The sequence below is a fragment of the Lolium perenne genome, chromosome 7 (genome assembly GCF_019359855.2).
Source record: "Lolium perenne isolate Kyuss_39 chromosome 7, Kyuss_2.0, whole genome shotgun sequence".
NCBI classification, from domain to species: domain Eukaryota; kingdom Viridiplantae; phylum Streptophyta; class Magnoliopsida; order Poales; family Poaceae; genus Lolium; species Lolium perenne.
Window position 1 is genome coordinate 330,190,883 of NC_067250.2, and position 20,617 is coordinate 330,211,499.

At 44.7% G+C, this 20,617-nt stretch overlaps 2 protein-coding genes and 1 long non-coding RNA gene across 4 annotated transcripts; 2 read left to right on the plus strand and 1 right to left on the minus strand.

Moving 5' to 3' along the window:
- The first annotated feature begins 6,070 nt into the window (after positions 1 to 6,070).
- On the plus strand, positions 6,071 to 14,092 carry LOC127313875 (uncharacterized). The gene is made up of 13 exons (XM_051344356.2): positions 6,071 to 6,373; positions 6,990 to 8,127; positions 8,876 to 9,094; positions 9,188 to 9,414; positions 9,834 to 9,908; positions 10,257 to 10,328; positions 10,801 to 10,899; positions 10,983 to 11,054; positions 11,146 to 11,260; positions 11,712 to 11,780; positions 11,877 to 12,162; positions 12,408 to 12,525; positions 12,626 to 14,092. The coding sequence occupies exons 1-13, from the start codon at positions 6,251 to 6,253 to the stop codon at positions 13,715 to 13,717; spliced, it is 3,705 nt and encodes a 1,234-aa protein (XP_051200316.1). The 5' UTR covers positions 6,071 to 6,250; the 3' UTR covers positions 13,718 to 14,092.
- Positions 14,093 to 15,028: 936 nt separating this feature from the next.
- LOC127313876 (uncharacterized) lies at positions 15,029 to 18,553 on the minus strand. 2 transcript variants are annotated; one of them, XM_051344357.2, is made up of 6 exons: positions 18,170 to 18,553; positions 17,106 to 17,240; positions 16,881 to 16,992; positions 16,725 to 16,786; positions 16,156 to 16,512; positions 15,029 to 16,058 (listed from the first exon to the last, which is right to left on the minus strand). In XM_051344357.2, exons 1-6 carry the CDS (start codon positions 18,191 to 18,193, stop codon positions 15,441 to 15,443), a joined length of 1,308 nt encoding a protein of 435 aa, XP_051200317.1. In that variant the 5' UTR covers positions 18,194 to 18,553; the 3' UTR covers positions 15,029 to 15,440. The 2 variants fall into 2 exon arrangements, with proteins under 2 accessions (XP_051200317.1, XP_051200318.1); XM_051344358.1 differs by having other exon boundaries at positions 17,684 to 18,553.
- A 24-nt stretch (positions 18,554 to 18,577) lies between these two features.
- LOC127313877 (uncharacterized) lies at positions 18,578 to 20,216 on the plus strand. Its single transcript, XR_007859228.1, has 3 exons — positions 18,578 to 18,729; positions 19,738 to 19,875; positions 19,973 to 20,216. It is a non-coding gene; the product is annotated as an uncharacterized lncRNA (long non-coding RNA).
- The last annotated feature ends 401 nt before the right edge of the window (positions 20,217 to 20,617 follow it).

Sequence of the window (20,617 nt, forward strand, 5' to 3'; positions counted from 1 at the left end):
TTCATTTAGTACATATACTCTCCTTTAAGTATCAAAAAAAAAATTCTCTCATTGCATAGAAATCTATTCAGTGAAAGGGGACCTAGAAAAACTCATGTAATGTATTTCTGTAGGTTTAGAACACATGATTTGCACATATATATAAACAACTAAATGAAGGAATGGGTCATGAAAATTGTAGAGAACCCTTTTTTGATTTAAGTGCTTAATTTGGATTTTTGGCGGTCATTCCTTCTAAGGTTTGCTGATTATGCAGAGATGCAATACTCTAAGCACATAGGCTATATTATATGGTTATTTTGATGTATCCTGCAACTGGTACCAATCTTTTAAATAGACATGATTAAATAAGAATATATCCTTTTACTAATCACTTTGCCACTATTTATTTTGCTCATATCTTCGACACTATTTATTTTCCTTTGTCATAATTTGATGATTTGTTTCTATGAAATATGATGATAGGCCCACAAGACCGCAAGCCCCACTTTGGATCATCTTAACGAATCAATGCAAAACTGGAAGCATGGTTATTAGTTTCAACAGAAAAATTGAATGAGATTTCATGGAAATCACTGCTCAGATAGTCCACTGTAGTGGTGCCTGAGAGCTGGCAGTTGTGACGAGCCAGGCCCCTCCTCCAAGAGAGCACGAGCCACACCCGCCCTGACCTTCATGTATGTCATCCTAAATAAGGGCAATGACAACATGCGCTGAAGAATTCTATTCAAAGGAAAGGAGGCAGTTATGGGTTATGGTAGCTGCTTTAGGTTATTTCCTATGTACCGAACTTAGTAAAATCCATAACAAAATCCCTATTGTACCCATAGTTTATGAAAATAAGATGATCAGTTCTATGCCTTGGATCTTTCATATTAACACATTGCTTATCATCCATTTACTATGAGAAATCCACATCATAGTTGTAATTTAATGTGATTTAAATATCATTTATTCTTTTTTGCAAAATAAATATCCTTTATTCTTTAACCCCATACCAGGCGCGGCGTGCCGCCGTGCCTGTCATTGCTAGTAAAACATTACGCAATGTTTCTCGTCCCTTGTCAAGATGCCTCTTTTGGAGGCACCAGCCTTGCCACCATGACATTTGAAGAGGAGGAGCTTGGGGTCATGCTTGGGCTCGTCGATATTGTACCGAGATATCGGGTTATGCATAGTGGGAACATCATCCGCATAGTACGTTGTCGTGGCGTCTGCCATCTCCCGGAGGACAGTTGCCTCAGCTATGCATGCTTCAATCTTATTTTTGTTGCCACATTTGTTTCGAATATACTTGAACTCTCTCTCAATACAAAACTGCCAACGATACTGCACCGGTCCACCCAAGAGTGCCTCGTTCGCAAGATGCACAATGAGATGTAACATCGGAGTAAAGAAACCTGGTGGGAAGTGTTGATACTCGTTTTGGGCCGATGGCTAATCAAGAACATAATTTGGTGTTCGGCGTGACAGATATATTGCTCAATTAGGAGACACCATGTCCACCATTCTAAGTTGTGCCATGATCCGTCTTGATAGCCGATTATGCTAGCAGTCAGAGGTAACCTCGAGGATCAGGATATGAAGGCTTCCACTAGAGCTTATTTAATATGACCTCAAATGAAGAAGTGATAGAAACGAAAGTTGTTCATCTCGTCGAAACAAACAACTTTTGTTTTTGGATCATCGCGATCCGAGATAGTATGCAATCTCTAAAATGAACGCACTTTATCAGACATGGAAGGTTCCGGTGTCTGGTCGGGAGCGTAAAGAAATCAAACGTGCATCTGCGAACTGCACAAACATTTTCACGTTCGGCCGTTTTTAGAGGTCAATATTAACTCAAATGGAAAAGTGTTCAACATGAAATTTCTTCGTTTTTTCAAGACGAACAACTTTGTTGTTTACCAGTTTTTGATTTGAGGTTGTTTACTGCCTCAAAGTTGTCCCGCAAGGTACTGCCAGTTTTAAACCGAACAGTTTTGGAAAGTTCGGTTCAAACCATCCGAATTGGACCTAGTTTAGGGTTTTGGACGTGAATCCAACCCTATTTCTTGCACGGAAAGTCTAGCCGCTCCTTATATACTTGAGGGGTGACGGCCGATTGAAACAACACCAATCGAACAAATCAATCTACTACTTTTTCGTGTTCATCTACTTTTATCTCTCTCCCCTTGTATCTTTCTTCTCGTTTTTCGTTGTTCTGCAGGATTGGAGGCTGCGAATCCACGAGGTCCTAGGAGCGGTCAGGCCGACCTAGGGCATCCCATAGCCGCCGCAAGCCCTGACGGGCAAGCATGTGTGCAGGCGGATAACATTTCAACGAAAATCATGCCCTTTTCTCCTGCCCAAGGGATGAACATCAAGTGGATTCCAATGTGGAAGAGCCATATATGTGCCCAACGATGGCATATTCTATAGTGAAGAAGACAAAGAGCACGCAGAACCTTCTCTAGAAGAATACACACTGATGAGCGGCGGGGAAGGCAAAGAATATATCACATAAATCAACAGCTAATTGGTCCCTCGGACCATAGCTCATCGGCATTTCCAGGGATGGCGCATCAAGCTCCTCCAACCAAATTGCCCGCCCACACTCAAGGAAAAATATATATTATTATCCTTTTGTCCGATGACTAAAACAATAACGTAAAGCAGTAGATCAAGATATAGACCTCTCTTTCCCTAAGAAAAAAAAGATACATACCTCTATGGCTCCCTAATGCACTCCATCCTCTCCTTACCTTTTAAGGTCCCCATAGTGTGATTTACAGTTCATGTATGTTGAGCTCACATCTTTCCGGTGCATCTTGGATATGTATCGCCAAATAATTGCATGCAAGGAAATAAAGCTACTAGCTAAATGATATATTTATTTTTTAGTATTCAGTTGTCTTATAGAAACACAACCTTGCATGGGCCAAAACAGTGACTACCGTATTTAGACATGGTAGCAAAAAATCCCACAAGTATTTATCACTACTAAACTTCCACTAGATATGTAAGTATTTATCACTTTATAGTAGCGTATTTACAACTACATAGAGACGAATTAAAGCGTCTTTAGCCTACGAATTAGACATCTCTACATGTATATTTTCTTGTAGTGACAGATGATTCATGTGTGACGAAGATTCTAGAGGCGTTTGAACCTTATCTGGCCAAAAACCGCGTATGTGTCACCTGTCAAAACGCCCTAATTTTTTGAAGGGTAATATCTGGATTTTTTTCCTAAATGGGGTAATTAGGATGAAAATTTGCTAAATAGGGTGATTAGTGTCAAAATTGAAAAAGTAGGGGATAAAAACCGGAATTCACTCCTAGCAATAAGCTAATCTACGAGTTGTTCTTTTGGAGCTTTATTTACAGTTTCACGTGAATGTAAAGTAGGAAGCTATGTCGATATTTTCTAAAGAGTTTATGTGTAATTTTATAGATATGCCTTGAACTAGCAAATATTTCTGTTGTACCACTCTAAGAGATATAATATTAGTAACGGTGTTTCATTGGTGTTATATCAATTACAACATGCAATGGTATGCTGGGTCACCACAGCTTGAAAGTGTCAGTGGGCGCGGCTATGGAGCGGACCTGCTGTTGTACCTGCATCTGTGGCTGCTGGACATGGGCGCAACCCGCCAATTGAAGTATGTCAAGTGCATTGCTCTGCTCGCAATCGTAATGCAGGTTACAAGACGATACTATCTCCCCAGAAGTGCTCCATATTGCAGAGATGGAGAGGCTAGGTGGTGAGGAATACTTGATTAACCTAGAGGAGCTCATGGTCGAATCATCTAATGCAGGGGTGCACAAACACTACGAGTTCTATTAATATAATGTGGACCCTTAGAAGTAAAAATATATTGACTGCAATAGCATTTTCTATGTGCATATTACAGATATATGGAAATAGCACGTATATTTCACGTACCAACTTGATGGTAATTCCAATTATATGTTAGCGCGGCGCCTTCCTACCTAGTAAGAGAATACAAGGACAGAGGCAGATCTAGTAGGGGGCGAGGGGTGGTGGCCACCCCTATGGATGGGCCACCTCAAGAAGTTTTTACAAGGGCCAACACTAATATGTAGTAGTTTTTGTGCTACCCGCAATGAATCATTGACCATTAGACTAGAGTATTTCATGTTCCATGGCCGAGGTCCAACAAGTTTATCCATTGTTTCACAAAAGAAAGGGATTTGTATGATCAGTTGAATTCTACACCGTTTGATTGCTTCGTGATTCATGCATATGGTTGCAAGTTAGGTTGCAACTGGGTTTTTTCAGTTGCAAGTGGAGTTGCAACTGGAAAAATTACCCGAGCCGTTAGTCGTGAATCATGTTAATCATCAGTTGCAATTGAGATTTGATGACATCATTTGACTGAGAACGAAGTTAGTTCTCAATTGACTACTGGAAAATAGTCACAGGGGTGTAGAAAAACTACGTGTATACACCTTCATGAATTCAGACTTCTCAATTGGGGAGCCGTCCTCGATTCGATAGTAAATTAGAGCATTACCTTCAACATCTATCGAGATTATGAGTCATGATGAATAACAAGCAGATGTAGGGTGACTTCTTTTGGGCTCCTGCTTATGCAGAAGCGGGCTTGTGAGTTGCAGTGCAGGGAAACCGTGGTGGAGAGAAACTCCAGAAGCTATCCAAGAGACTTCTTTAGCGCTTCTACAGGTTTGGTCGCTGCCATGGATGGATGCACGTCGGCCGGAGGCCGAGACGACCCTCCGAAGCTCACCGGAGCGCGAGGTCTCGCGAATCAGAAGCACAACGGAGTCCAACGTTGATTTGCGGTGAGGAGCCAGATGGTCGCGGGAATTGGTGCCGGCGAGCACCAGAACGACGGAGTTCGGCGTCTCACGGCGGTGGCACATTACAGAGCAGTAGACATCGAGGAGGAGGGTCCGTTCGAACCGTGCACTCACCTTGGAGCTCGTGGAGGGGTCGGTGAAGGCATAGGAGGCCCGCCGCCGCCGACACGAATGGAGAACACGGCGGCCGGAGTCGGTGAAGAAGTGGGCGGCGAGCTCGATTTCAGCCGTCCCAGGTCGATTCGTTTAGTCAGGACGGTGGTAACGGCGAGGCGGAGATGGGGGAGTGCTCATCGCGGGGGCTCGAGAAGCAGAATGACGAAATCGAGATGTGGGATCTAGCAGTTGTGTTCGGTGGCTCACGGTACGTTATTTTCTTTTTTTCTTTTACTTCCCAAACGTTCTTCCGGTGGCAGTCTGTTGTAAATAGAAGGAAAAGGGGGCAAAGTTGGGTACCGATTCGGTTCCTAAGAGGAAAGCTCGGGAAGCTGTGTAGAAACTGGTCGAGGCTAGCTTCTCCCAATACACGTGAAGGCAGTTTCACGGTGGAAATAAGCCACACACCTGCCTGAGACTTCTTTTGGCTTGTGCTGCCCAGAACATCCAAGCCATGCGGGAAGCCCAAAATAAGTAACCCGTACGCTTCGTTGACAACCACGGTATTGTCGACGCGTCTCCTATGATTGTTTTGCTTCCTCCTTCATTGGTCCAACTTGAACACTCAATGCCACCGTTGCCGGCTGCACGGATCTTCCAAGTACCATCCAGCGGGCACATCACCACATCAAAATCTGAAGCTATATACTCATTGATTATCTGAAGCTATAATGCCGAATGACTTGGTAAGAGTATATTCTTGTGTTGAAATGTAGATACAGATCTACTTTTATTTTGTCTGAGTTCAGCTACATTTCTCTAGTAGTATAAAAATGAAGAGATATAACAATATATGCCTTTGTATGTATGTTGTTCGCTTCAATTTCTAACCCATGTGCTATTTTCTTTGTTCAACTTCTCTTGATATATAGGTGTAATGTTATCGGTTCTCATAAATTTAGTGTATGCTCTGAATTGATACTAATTTAGTTTAGAAACATGCACATGTGATTGTGCTTAAATGTCTTAAATAATTTATAAACATGTACTGTACTAGTTTCATTGCAAAAAAAAATCCAACGGAGCCACACCAACAACTCCCAATCAATAATCAATAATCTCCATCGCATCGCGCATCTCATCTGACATTTCCACCGCCGTCGGCGATATCCACCACCACCCTCCACACACACACGCACGCACGCAGCTCGGCCCCCGATCTCGCCGCCGCCCGCCCGCCCGCCGGGAACCCTCGCCGGCGGCGCCGGTGACCCGCCCCCGGCGCGCCCGACCTCCGCCGGGCGCGCGCGCGCGCGCGCGCGCGATGGAGGCGGCGTTCGACGCCTACTTCCGCGCGGCGGATCTGGACCGCGACGGCCGGATCAGCGGCCAGGAGGCCGTCGCCTTCTTCAAGGGCTCCGGCCTCCCGCAGCCCGTCCTAGCCCAGGTACCCCCAGATCTCCATCCAATTCCACGCGTGCTGGCCCCCAGCGTGGCGATCTCGCGCGCGGCTCGAACCGCCAGCTGCTACTGTCGGCGGGTCGAATCCGCCGCGGTTTCCAGCTACCGTCGGCTGGACGCGCCGAGATTCGGATGTGCTCATTCTGGATTTCGCTGTGCTTGCTTATTCGATTGTGGATGCCGCGTGCCCGTGCCATGATCTGCCTCTGCTAACTGGCTACTTTAGCTAGTAGTGAAATTTTACTTGCTCCGCTGTTCAGTGGCCCCCTATCAGCTAACTTTTTAGGGAATGTGGAGGAACATCCGAGGTTTGGGATGCAGATTTTGGGCTGCGGCGATCCCAACTGAGATCGGCCTAGTGCTCAGCTTAGCTGTTTCCTAGTTCCTGCATTTGGAGCCTACACGCCGGGAGTTGCTGTTTTAAGTGGACATGTGTGGGCTGAGTACCAAATCTTAGGAGCTAGCCCTTGATCCGAGCCCTACGTTGCAAAGCATATCTATCCAATCATGGCTAGTCGTTAGCAGCTCAAATGCCCTCATTCTGCATGCTTCACCTTTTGCCTTCTGGCGCTGATCGCTTGCTATTCCTTTTGCTGCTGCAGGTCTGGACATATGCCGATAAGAACCGGACTGGATTCCTTGGGCGTGAAGATTTCTACAATTCGCTCAAACTAGTTACGGTCGCGCAGAGTGGCCGGCAGTTGACGCCGGACATTGTTAAGTCAGCGCTGTTCGGTCCTGCTGCTGCGAAGATTCCCGCTCCCCGTATAAATGTCCCCATCGCAGCTCCTCCGACGAACAGTGTTGGTGTGCCCCTGCAGGCCGCTCAGGCACCAGGTCCTCGTCAACAGAATCCAGTTATAAATGGATCGCAGGGAGCATCGCTGAACCCACAAGTCCCCCAGCCGGGTAATCTTGTTAGGCCGCCACAACCTCCAAATGCAAACACTCCCCCTGCTCAGGGAATCGCTCCAAGGCCACCCGTAGGAGGTGGTCTAAGTGGGCTAAACCAGACTAGTTCAACGACGGCAAATCTATCAACCGATTGGTTCAGTGGCAAGAAAAGTGCAAGTCCATTAGGCATGACTTCGCAAGCTCCAGTTAGAGGTGCTTCTCCACCGGTCAACCTTGGTAACGTGGGAATACCAACACAGAGTTCAACTCCGGCAGCTCCTACACCGGTTATTACGACATCTGTGAAGGCAAATCCAGCTGATCTAAACCTTCTGTCTCAACCAGCTGTTAATGACTCCAAGGCATTGGTTCCCTTAGGGAATGGAACGTCCTCTAACTCAACTTTTGGGGTTGATCCTTTCTCTGCAACTCCGCAACCAACGCAAAATTCATCTTTCCCCCATGTTGTTTCAAATGGATTGCCCAGTTCTACAGCCCTTGGCCCAGCTGCTGGACCTCATCACCCCCCTAAGCCAGTGCAGCCTGGTCCTGTGCAGAATTTATCGTCGCTGCCTTCTCATACTGGCCAGTTGCCACCAAGCCAGCTAGCTCCTAAGCAAAACCAGCTCAATAGTGTACCAAACACTCGAGGACCATTGAACACTAACATCCCTGGCGGACAAGTTCCTACAAATCCAAAACAGTTTCAGGCCCCATGGCCCAAGATCACTCAAGCAGATGTCAGGAAATATATGATTGTATTTATTAAGGTAGACAGGGATCGAGATGGGAAGATCACTGGTGAAGAGGCAAGGAATCTGTTTTTAAGTTGGAGGTTGCCAAGAGGTACTGTTCTTTCTTCCGTGTTTATTTACTATAGTCCATATCTCCCTCCAGAAACCATGACTGCCTGCATGCTTTTTTTCATTGTGTTTGTGAACTTGGTACATCCCAGTAATCTAAGAAAATAACCATGTGGTGATTATTTGCATAGTGCAGCATGCAAAACATCGATCTGTGTATGCAAGTTCAAGTTTTAGGAAAGAAGAAACCCTTCTTAATTGTTCCCTGACTTTTTTGGACATAAACTTGCCTTCTAGAAAAGTTATTTGATTGCACTTTTCTTTAGTTTTTCTGCATTCCAAATTCATTGGCTGCTGGCGACGTGCTACTGCTTGTTGTCATTAGATCCCTTTGTGCATGCAAGCTTATACATGTAAATATGCTTATGAACTTGCTAGTTATTTTCTCTAGCTAGAAGCAAATTAAATTGGCATATTTGATCATGTTTTATCCTGTCATCCATGTCCTACTGTTTCTGGATAGTCAAAGATACATTTCCTTGACATTATATGTTTATATTATTGGAGTTCAGTGCCTCAGAGGGCCACTACGATCTTAACGTTACTTATTTCTTTCTGCAATTTGGTATTGTTAATGAACAAACTGCATCAAATAATAGACTATCTATACATTGTTAGCTTCTTTTTTTCCACTGAAAGTTACCTCTGATGCCCAACATCTCTCTGGACACTGATTCTTTATCTATGTATTCCCTATAAGTTTCTAAAAATTTGTGCCCCTCCACTTATAGAGATCTTAAGGAAGGTGTGGGATTTGTCCGACCAGGATAAGGATGGGATGCTGTCTTTCAAGGAATTTTGTTTCGCTGTGTACTTAATGGAGAGGTTCCGTGAGCAGCGCCCACTTCCTGATGTATTACCAGATGGTATTTGGGCAGAGGGAATTTCACTGCCCTCTACTGGCCAATTTGCAGATAACCCTAGTGGCCAGGTTACCCATCCAAGTGCAGGTATTCATCTAAAGGAACTACTCGTTCATTCTTTAAATACCAATTATTGAGCAATCCCTTGTCAGTGATCTGGTTTCCGTTGCATACTTGTAGGGTTTGCCAGTAGAGCAATGCAAGGACCACATCCTGGAATGCCTCCTTCATCTATGAAGCCACCACCTCGAAGGCCTCTACATTTTGATGATGTTGATGCGGCGCAGGCTGAACAACAAAAGCCCAAGGTCCCAGCATTGGAGAAACATCTGGTTGGCCAGCTTAGCAAGGAGGAACAAAATGCACTTGAAGCGAAGTTTAAGGAAGCTTCAGATGCTGATAAAAAGGTATTTACTCATTAGGCTTAATTAATTGAAATATCTGTAGAGTTTTCACTTTAAAATTCTGGAAAAACAAAAGAAAATCCAAAATTTGTTTCAATTTGGCTCTTCATAATCGGTTCTTATTCGTATTTTCCATTCCATACTTCATGAGAAAGTAAACTGAAAGTTTAATTGCTGCAGTATTGGCTAAAGGATCTTTAAAACAAAAAAAAATATAAACTACTCAAAAATCATGTATGGTGAATTGGTTCAGTCTAATTCATATTTCTGTCGAATCATGGGAATGGTGGTGCCATTAGATTTATATAGAGATTATCTTGGGGCAAAAGTGCCATGTGGATTTGCATAGGACAAGTTTTCATATTTGGGGTGTCCTAATGTGTAAGAAACTAAGAATGACCATATTTTCAATCTTTATGAAGGTTCAAGAGTTGGAAAAGGAAATACTGGATTCTAGGGAGAAGACTGAATTCTTTCGCACCAAGATGCAGGAGCTGGTAAGTACTCTATAGCAATATGCCTTACTATGTTAATGCAAACATATATTTTGAGTGCAAGAATTAGGTCCATCTATAGTGAGTATCAGAACTATTTATACGTTTAGGAATCTTAGTGAAGTCTTGTTGAATCAGATAGTAGTTGCATTTCACACTGTACTCGTTTAGGTGTTGGTATAGCATTTCCATTAACTGCTGCCATGTTTCACAAGTACAGGCTGTAGCCTGTGCCAATTGAATATATCAACATCTCATTCATTAGCTATAATACCCGATGCTTAATAAGAGCTGTTCATATTGCTAGTTTTATGTGCTTCATTCTGACTTGATTTCTTTATTTTGCCGTAGATTCTTTACAAGAGTAGGTGTGATAACAGGTTTAACGAAGTCTCAGAAAGTATGTCTGCTGATAAGCGCGAGGTAATGTTTCTGTAACCTTGATTAATAAAACTAGCTATGCAATTCATTTCTGTACCCCCTTTGGGGTAATTGCTGGTTTCAACAACCTATTTTTAGTTTCTGAAGTTTGGACTGGAGCAAAATATGATGGAAATGCTGAACTAGAATTTTGCCCTATTGTATATTGTGATGCACAATGTAGTACACGTGCAAGCTTCCAGTTATTGCGTTCTCCTGGAATAACCCACAGTATCCAGTGTGTTGTTTTTGGGGAATTAGAACTTCAGAAGTTGTTATAGTAAAAGCCCGAATGGTAGTTTTGTTCATTATTGTCATACAATGTCTCCTATAAATTGTGTTGGTATAGTTCAAATTATGAATTGTGTTTCAATTGTCATATAGTGTCGCATCATGATATTTAATGTAACAATGGCAACCCGATGTAGTACTTCCAGTGGTTTACATAAATCTCACGTTTCTTGATTGTATTCAGGTTGAATCCCTTACAGCGAAATATGATGAGAGATGCAAGAAGGTTGGAGACGTTGCATCCAAACTATCAATGGACGAGGCCACTTTCCGTGAGATCCAGGTACATTTGTGATTTTATTGCAGCAGATGATAATAGTCATTTTCAGTCTGGGCAAACCTTATTGCTTCTCCTTTTGATAACAGGGGAAGAAATTGGAAATATATAATTCTATAGTTAAGCTGCAAAAAGGGGATGGAGATGATGAGAAGCTTCAGGTTGGCATTTTTGCTATTCAGTATCTTTCATCTGTGTGACATCATAATGTTGTCGAACTATTGTCTGACCATATTCTTCCCTTGTTTACAGGAGCGGGCTAATCAGATACAATCTGAACTCAATGAGCTCGTGAAATCTTTGAATGAACAGTGCAAGAGATATGGATTGAGAGCTAAACCAACTACTTTAGTGGAGCTTCCTTTTGGTATGTGCTATCATTGTGTTTATATTCTATTACATATCCTATGCCTCCGAGTTACTAAGTGATTTTTCTCCAATCGGTTTTGCTTGTTCAAATTATTGTTCTACCTTGATTTTCAGTTTCCGGTATGAATAGGATAGGATGAATGTTAGTCACCAAAACTGACACAGAAGCTCAGTAATATTTATGTTAAGCAATGCAATCTTAAATGTCTCCCAAGTTAGTCAGTTGCATCAGGTAGAATGTGCCATTCACTGCAAACTAGTTTTGCTGCTAAATTGACTCGCTCTTCATTTTTAATGGGCATCCTGCTATTTGTGTTGTTTGCCATTCATTGCAAACTAGTTTTGCTGCTAAATTGACTCACTCTTCATTTTTAATGGGCATCCTGCTATTTGCGTTGTTTGGTTGCCTTACAGAAAAGTGAATGATTTACTTTCCCATCCCATTTTAGGTTGGCAACCTGGAATACAGGAGGCTGCTGCTGTTTGGGATGAAGAATGGGACAGATTTGCAGATGATGGTATGCTAGATTGACTATTATCATATTCGTTGTTGGATGTTTCACTCTAAAACTTTTGTGAATTTGAACCATCATATTTCCCTTATCTCTCTCCAGGGTTCTCTATAATAAAGGAACTCACAGTCGAAGTGGAGCCTCCTCCTGTACAAGAAAGTCATCCTGCTGTTGAAGATGGCAAAGTGTCTAGCAATGGGGCATCAACAGAGAAAGAAGACAACAAGAGTGATAAAACTGCTGCTGAGCAGACAATAGAACCTGAAGTGTCTGGTTCAGACAGCAAATCAGAATTAGCAAAAGCACATCCAGTTAGTCCTGCAAAGCATAGTGACGAACCTGATAAAAAGCAATCAGTAACGAATGACGACTCACCACGTAGTACCAGGTATAATTTTTTTTCTCTTCTATTTTATATTAAGTATAGGAATGGCTCTCTTGCTAAGAAAACCGATGAATGTGCCTTTTCTACGACAAAGACAAGCATATGTTCTAATTGCTCAGCTTCTGTGTCAGTTTTGGTGTTTGAGAGTGAAGTTGTGTTATTTAGATCAGTGTACATGAGGCTATGCTTTGATAGACCTTTGGAATTTGTACAAAATACTGTCTACTTATTGATTGGTAATTTGACAGTGACCGTGGAGCATCCGATTCCCCTGTTCGTGGAGATAAAGCCAACAACAGACATTCTTGGGGTCCATCATTTGATCACGGTGATGATAATGACTCCCTCTGGAACTTTGATTCTAAGGTGAAAACTCTTGTCATGCTTTTCGTGGCATGCTTTGTACCATTGTTTTATGTTGTATAACTGTTTCTTATATTGCTGAATTCTGCAATATGTAATGCAGGATGGTCAGAATGGTGATTCAGATCTATTCTTTGGGCCACAAGGGCTCCCCCCGATAAGGACAGGGGGTTCCACATCTACTAGTGCTTTTGGCAAGGAGCAGAAACCGATGTTCGATTCTGTCCCAGGCACTCCAGTGGAAAAGCCGTTCTTTGATTCTGTCCCAGGCACACCACTGCAGAAATCCGTCTTTGATTATTCCGTCCCTAGCACACCGATGCAGAATTCACTCTTTGACTATTCTGTTCCAAGCACACCGATGCAGAAGTCACTCTTCGATTCTTCTGTTCCGAGCACCCCGATGCAGCGGTCACTCTTCGACTCTTCTGTCCCCAGCACGCCGATGCAGAAATCAGCCTTTGATTCCATTCCAAGCACACCAATGCAGAATTCATTCTACGACTCCTTCCCAAGCACCCCGATGCAGGGTTCGCTCTTTGATTCTGGCCCAGGCAGAGCAGAATCACCTACTGCTGGCAGCACCTATGGGAGCGGCCAGCAGAGGGGATTCTTTGATTCTTCGGTCCCAAGCACGCCGATGTACAACAACTCCAGCTTCTCGCCAAGGTACAGCGAAGCAGGGGACGACAGCTTCTCCCAGCTGGACGCCTTCGGCGCCAAAGACAACAATTCGTTTGGGCAGCGTGACAGCTTCTCAAGATTCGATTCCTTTGGGAGCAGTGCTGAGCTAGGTGGCGGCAAGGATGCCTTTGGCGCCAATGACAACAATTCGTTCGGTCAGCGCGACAGCTTCTCGAGGTTCGATTCCTTTGGGAGCAGCGCTGAGCTCGGTGGCAACAACAGCAGCGACGCCTTCGGGAGGTTCGATTCCTTCCGCAGCAACACCGATCAGGGCAGCGGCAGCAGCTTCACGAGGTACGACTCCATGAGCAGTAACGCCGACCATGACAGAAGCAACGCGTTCGCGCGGTTCGACTCCATGAAGAGCACCACGGACTCCTCCCACGACAGGGGCTACTCCTTCGACGACGACGACCCTTTCGGCACCGGGCCGTTCAAGCCATCGTTGAAGACCTCGGAGACGACCTCCAGCCCAACGAGACATGGGACCGACAGCTGGAGCGCGTTCTGACAGGCAGCTGGTGTTGTACTATAGGAGAGGTCAGTCATGGTTGTGGTTTGCGCACCTTACTGCAGATATATATATGTATACACGTGCTACAAGGGCGAGACGTTTTTTGCCTGGCAGGGTGGCTTGTTTGTGTGTTTGCTTTTGTACCTAGGGTCGGATGTTGAGTTGCACATGCTTGATCAGATGGTTCGTATAAGCATTCTTTATACCTTGTATTGTACAAGTTGTCCGTCAGCCTCTGATGGACTGGGAATTTGATGAGCTTTCTTCTTGTAACTCGGAGCTTGTACATTCTTTTTTTTTTGTACATGTATGTGCTGGAACTTGGTTATTGAGAACCAAAATGTCTGGAAATTCGATGACCTTTCTTGTTCATGTATTGTGAGCCCTAATATTTGGCCGTTTTGTGCAAGCCAGTCCCAGTGACGAGTAATTGTCATGCAGCCTGTTCATTTAGAAACAATGGAGACATTGCCGGATGATTTGCGCATTTTTGTATACGACTTGACTTGGTGTAGTGAGTTATGTTGGTTGTTGGATATTTCTTCATTTTATGAATTCTCCAATGTTCTCTGGCAGGTGCAACGTATTCTCAGAAAAGATTCAATATCCTTCAGTTGATATGATGTGCAATGTTACCTCCCATGTTCCGTAGGCACTGATGCCCCATACTCAAGACGGAATGGAATCGGAAGGCGCTTCCGCAACTACAACTGCACCGGCTCAATACTGCTGGAATCAACAATCGCACCGTCGCATGCGTCAATCAAGGCTGGCTGCAAGGGCTCTGCAGCACCCAAGGTGACGGAGAAATTCGAGGAGCGAGGGGCGGGACAGAGGCGTTCGGTGGCATTTCGACGTAATCAATGTTAGCAATGAGAACAATTGTAATGTACCGCTTCAGTTTCGACGGGAGAAGCTTGGAAAGCTCAGTTTCTGGGGACGCCCAATTTACACTAGAGAGAACCCGGCGGTAGGAATAAGCCCGCTAGAATTTTTTCCTTCTTTTAGACTTCAGCTATCTGGGACCTCGAAGCCACTCTAGAAGCCTAAAAGAAGTGGCCCTGAAGGTGATCCGCAACATAAGACATAGTATGTTGTGTTTTTTAAAAATCAAAGTTGACCAATAAAACATTCTGTGTTGGGTTTTATAAAATAAAACCTGATCAATGTTGTTGCTTTCGAATAAACCTATGCATGTTATAATTGAAATTTTGTGCATCATCCATTAAATACCGTGCAATTGTTTGGAATATATGTGACAAGGGCCAAAAGAATTGAGCAAAAAATATTATAAATTAGGTATAGAAATCCAGCCAGAAACAAAAGGTTAACAAACCCGAAGGGTCGGCTAAAGATGTCCATTACGGATCAACGTTCCAGTCTCATTTAGAAATCGATTCCCACTGCGAATCAACAGCTTTCTGCAAGAGCAACATAAGAACCTTTTCCTTTTACAACAACATTAGAGAATATACAGAGACTTGGCATATCCCTACAAAACCTTTCCTTTCAGCCTACACTTACAGCAACTGCCCGCGCGGCCGCTCTTCTATGAAGAGCGTGCGAGCAGGAAACAACGCGCATCACCCTGACCAGACCGCCAATCTCTGCGAGTAAATGACTAAGAAGAATACTCCGGAGCAAGAAGAATATGTGGATCAGGCTCCGATGATTGTTCGTAGTTAAATTAGAAGACGCGGGGGAGTCTCCCCCGCTTTGGTTATTCGGCTCTACACCTTTTGTACGGCAGAAATCCCCTTACCGGCTGATCGCCGCCGCTGACCGGCTTCACTCTTACAAAGGCCGAGTTCATGCTTGGCTTCAGCTCGAATGTCGAAGCTGACCGGGGGACCTGGACCATCCGAAGCGGCTCAAGTGATTTCCACTTCTTGCTTGCTGTCTGAGTGTTGTCGTCGGAGTCATCCGAGCTTGACTCGACCGGCGGGCTCTTCACAGTATCACACACATCGGCAACTTCGTTGTGCGTCACGGTACTTGGTGGTCCTCTTGGATGGCCAACTGGAAACCCATAGTAGGGCCACCATACATGTAAAGGGGCTGCTGGTTCGCCGAGACGGAGTGGATACGAATTGTATGGAAGAACCCACTCATTTGGCGCAACATATGATGGAAGAATCCCTCCAACTGATGGGGCTTGTGATGTTGCTTTGCTAGAGGATTGTGAGATTTTCTCAACCTTTTCGTGCCCTGACAAACATCTTTTCCTCGGGTCCGGGATGACCACTGTCTTCCCAAACAGCTTCAGACTTGTTTCCTGCACCTCATCAGAAGAGTCCTCCTCAGACATAACAGTGTCTTTGTTGTCCTGGTTAGTGTCCTGCAAAAAGAACGTGGAACAGCCTAATAAGTTCATGAGGTCATTCATTAAGGTCATCCAACACTAAGGCTGACTTATTCGAGTTATTGTCGTTTACCTTGTGGGATTCATCTTTCCCTGTTAATTGACGAGGCACATTTTTCTCTTCACTCATCATCGGAGGGAGAATATTCTCATCATCCGATGACTCGGGGGAGGTGCACCGGGTTGACGGATTTGACATCGATGATCCAAAGGCATCTGACTGCATTGCAGATAGCACTGACACGGGAGAGCCATTCTCTTGGTCTGAACCAGAGGAAGATGAAACAGGAGCAAGCTTCTGCTGTCCAGTCACTGCATTTGCCCCATTTGAGGAATTCGCAGACTTGCGAGGATATGGGTGCAGTGGTTTCCTCTTTGGTCTAGGGGGAGGAATCTCAATCGCTATTTTAGCAGCAGGTTCACGCACCACCTGCACGATGAACAACTCACATGGCATGAGAATATGGTAGACATTCAAAGGGTTCCAATTAACTGCTACCACTTTTGCTTATACACGAGCACATGTATTAATTATTTTAGCATATACATGTTCTCAAAGAAAATAATACGAACATATGCCAGTGTGAGCACAGTAAGCATGGCTGCCAAATTTATCACAACTACAGGAAGAACTATAGTCACCTTTGAGAAAAACTTCTGGGCATGGCTTCGAATTTGGACAGCAGTCTTTGTGCCAATGTGTTCTAAAGAACATTTCCGATGAATCAGAATCACTAATTTCAGCTACTTTGAATTCTAAAATGCAAGATATGCCGTACTTATACAGGCTGCACACACCTTGTATCTGACGCCAGGACCGGCCGTAGAGCTTCAGTGCCTCCAGGAACTTCTCATGCTCTTCCTCCGTCCACTTCTCCCGCTGCTTCGTGATCGTATACGGCTTCCTAGCCTGACGAAAGCATGCCGCGGATCATTAGGCATAGACGCAATGCTGCTTCATGGAATGATGAACCAAACTGGCATTTGCTCATAGATGGCAAACTCGGGTGAGAAATGGCTAACCTTGACAGGATGCCCACCCATCCCCTCCTCCTTGGGCTGCGTTGCGGTCGCATCATCCGTCGCCGGAGGTTTGATGACATCCACCGTCAGCCCTTTGTTGATCGGTAAACCAGATGAGTCCAGCCCATCCTTTTCCTGTAGGCAAGAACAACAGGAAGAACAAAGACCATCAGTATTTAAGCTAAACACATTGCTGACTATTTGACAGCACACAGTTGGAGAAATCAAGCGAATCAGTGTACTTGAGGTGAAACACAGTGCTGACTTTTCGGAGTTTTACCATGTGGGCTAACTGAATACTAGTGCAGAACAGCTTGAGCTCTTTACAATGTTTCATACTAGTAGTAAATGGCATCAACACATTAACAGATCTATTTACACTGCTACTAGTAGAAGAGTTGGTAACACTCTACTAGGTACCATCACTGCTACTATAACTGAGCTATCCAAATAAACATTTAATGACTGTAAAAGAGGCACTACAGTAAGTAACACACATGGATTAAACGAAGACTGTAACTAGCAGTGTTACAGTGGGTACGTCAACCACTGTTAAAGGACATCACTGACAGGATTACCTAGCGTGGAAAGCACCAGTGTTTGGTACTCGTGGCTTGATGTCATGTCTGGTTGGTAGACCTAACAGAGTAGTACTAGTGGCAGTGCCCATGCCTTGTTTCTGGAAGCCTCTAACAAAGATATTGTGGCCAGCATGGATCCTCCCCAGAACAGAAGTATCTAGAAACAGAACTAGGCATTTCTCCCAAGAGAAACAATTAACGGATACAATTATCTATCTAACCCAAAATGAAAGCTCGGATTTTGCAAAAAAGAAGAAGAAAGAAACGCTTTTTGGCCGGTTATCCACATCCACAGAAGAAGAAAAAAGAGCACCGAGAAGAAGTAGAAGGGAATCTGGAGGCCAGGGTTAACCAACCGCCCACGAGAAACTGGAAATTTACCGCCCGCGCGCGGGGACGAGAAACTGGAGCAGGCAGGCCGGAAGGAACAGGCCGGGGAGAATGCGCGTGGCGGGAGGGCAGGAGGACATGGGTTTTTATTACCTCCGCGTGCGCCATGGAAGCCATGCGAGCTGCGAATCTCGGCGTCGTCCAGGTCGCCGAGATCGAGGTCGGGATGCAGACACCACCGCTACGCTACGGGCTGGTGATTCGACGGCGCGCGGAAGAGGCAGATTTTTACTCTCGCCGGGATCGCACGGGAACGGCTCTCCGCGGCGGGCACCGGAGCCGGCCGGCGAAACCAAAGAAACCGGAAACAGGCCTTCCTCCGGGGGAAAGAGCAGCGAAAAAAGAGACAGGCACTCCGGCGAGCGGCTCCGGCTCGGCTGGCGCGTGTTAAGGAGCGAGGCCGCGAAACGTGCGAGGAGGAGGAGGAGGAAGCGGCGGAGGCGGAGGCGGAGGCGGAGGCGGAGCAGTGGTGGGAGAGAGAGACGACGGAAATGGAAAGGAAATATATTTTTGGGAGGAGGGGCGGGAGGACGGCCACGTCACGCGTGGGGCCCACCTGTCGGAGCCGGAAATTTCCAGAAGCGACCGGGAGCTCGTGGCTGTGGGCGGCCCGGGCCCACACGCAGTAGCTCCTTCTCTCTTTTCGGGGATTGGTAGCGCTTTCCACCTTATCTACTCTCATCGTCTTTTTTGAATTTTTTTATATTTATTTTCTTCCAATTTGATCAATACATACATTAAAAGATTTGCTCAATTTTATCTGAATGTGATAGTACGTACACATGTTTTAGTGATAGATACATCCGTATCTAGAAAGAAAGTTCGGCAGACTTTCCTGAATAGATAGTTATCAAGATAAATTGGACTTAGAGTTTGCAAAACAATATTTCCGGTGTTTGCTACCGTAACTTTTTGATGGGACAATTGCATTATAATTGTTGTACACGTAGAATGATGCATCTATCAAACAAACATGATATTCAGCACTTTGCACGTGAGGAAATTAGGAGAGGAAAACATCGCAACACAAATAGGCTGCGAATATCTGGAGCCATTCAGACATGAGAGGCCAGGAGTAAACATGTGGAGATATTTCTCCGATAAATCTCGGCAGCACGAGTAAATTCTGGGCAATGCCATTTTTATGTGATATCATATTGGGCGCGTGCATGAGCGGTCTTTCGCTGTCTCGGCTTGTCCAAATATAGGTTCTCGTGTTTTGGCCACATAAATTCCGACATGTTTTCCATTCAATTATCGGTAGATATAGAGCGCTGTGAAGTTACGTTTCTAGCCCCCGGAAATGTATGGCCGATCGAGAGAAGGCTCGCCACCCATTTTATTTTTTAAATTCATTTAATTCGAAGCTATGCTAGCTTGGAGAGGCCGGCTTCATGATGGATGTAGACCCTACATATGATAGAGACAAAAGACTCCACTAAGTTTTCTTTACGAAAATTCAACAGCAAAAGTGACTCTTGAAGAAGAATTCTTCTGTGAACAATTAATTCTATATTGATATAGGTGGTGTCTATAATGTTGTTGCATGAGCTTGAGAGATGCTTATTTGTGCTGACTGACCACCTGCTTGGGTCTAGTTTTCTTATCTTAGTCTAATCTAACTCCTGGTGGTGTTTTACTCTTTGTTATCTTATTAACAGATCAGCATGGCCGAACTACCAACCAAATGGCACCCACACGACTGCGCTTTGCGCCTCCTCTCAACACGTGGCACTGGTGTGGCCAGCTAATACTACCTCCTGGCCGAAATATCCGTAGCCACATGTTCGAGAGAAGGAGTAGGGGCTACTTTACTTTTTGGTTACTACTTAATTGTTCTAATTGTCTATTACATGGATGTTCATACTAATTGTGTTATGGACTTATGGTTACCAGGTTGGACTTCATGCTGGCTTGGCTACTTTTTGATGGATTTTTTTTATTTCACCATGTATATTGACTACCATGCATGCATGTCTAGTAGCTATGTTCCAATATATTTTACATTTTGATGGAAATGTCTATAGTTTCTCTAGGAGTCACCACATGTTAGCATAACAAAGAAATCTGATAAATGGGTGGTCCTTAGCTGATTTCTGTCCGTGTGCCAAAAGTGTTAAGCCTGACGATTCGAAAACCATGAGCATGTTTTCCACTAGTAGTAATAAGCAACATTACTGCCTTGCAAAGTGACTAATCTTCAAGGGAGAAATGTATTAGTTATCATAGTAATGGACAACAATACTGACTTGCAAATTTGGTTTCAGTCCCTGAGATATTTTCCTCCAGCTCCTCGTATTTATAAAAATACCATTAGTTAGGGTGGTCCTAAAAGAGAGATGACAAAAAGGATGGTCCCTGCACCCGGCGGAAGAACGTGTTGGGCTGGGCCAACGGAAACCCTCCCGAGCGGCTTTGGTGGCGCCGCCTCCACCCTCCACCCTCTCTCCCTCTGCCGCCGCCGCTCTCACCGGCGGTGGTAGCGGCCCCCTTCCCGTCAACGGCGGTGGGGATGGAGAGATGCTGCCCGACGGCTTCTCT

Excerpts from the sequence above, each read along its gene's own strand:
- LOC127313875 (XM_051344356.2), top strand. The coding sequence starts at position 6,251 with ATGGAGGCGGCGTTCGACGCCTACTTCCGCGCGGCGGATCTGGACCGC. Across the intron at positions 8,128-8,875 it reads AAGTTGGAGGTTGCCAAGAG|AGATCTTAAGGAAGGTGTGG; the intron begins GTACTGTTCTTT and ends CTCCACTTATAG. Across the intron at positions 12,526-12,625 it reads TCTGGAACTTTGATTCTAAG|GATGGTCAGAATGGTGATTC; the intron begins GTGAAAACTCTT and ends TATGTAATGCAG.
- LOC127313876 (XM_051344357.2), bottom strand. The coding sequence starts at position 18,193 with ATGGCTTCCATGGCGCACGCGGAG. Across the intron at positions 17,241-18,169 it reads CTTCCATGGCGCACGCGGAG|GAAAAGGATGGGCTGGACTC; the intron begins GTAATAAAAACC and ends TCTTGCCTACAG. Across the intron at positions 16,513-16,724 it reads CCCAGAAGTTTTTCTCAAAG|GTGGTGCGTGAACCTGCTGC; the intron begins GTGACTATAGTT and ends TTCATCGTGCAG.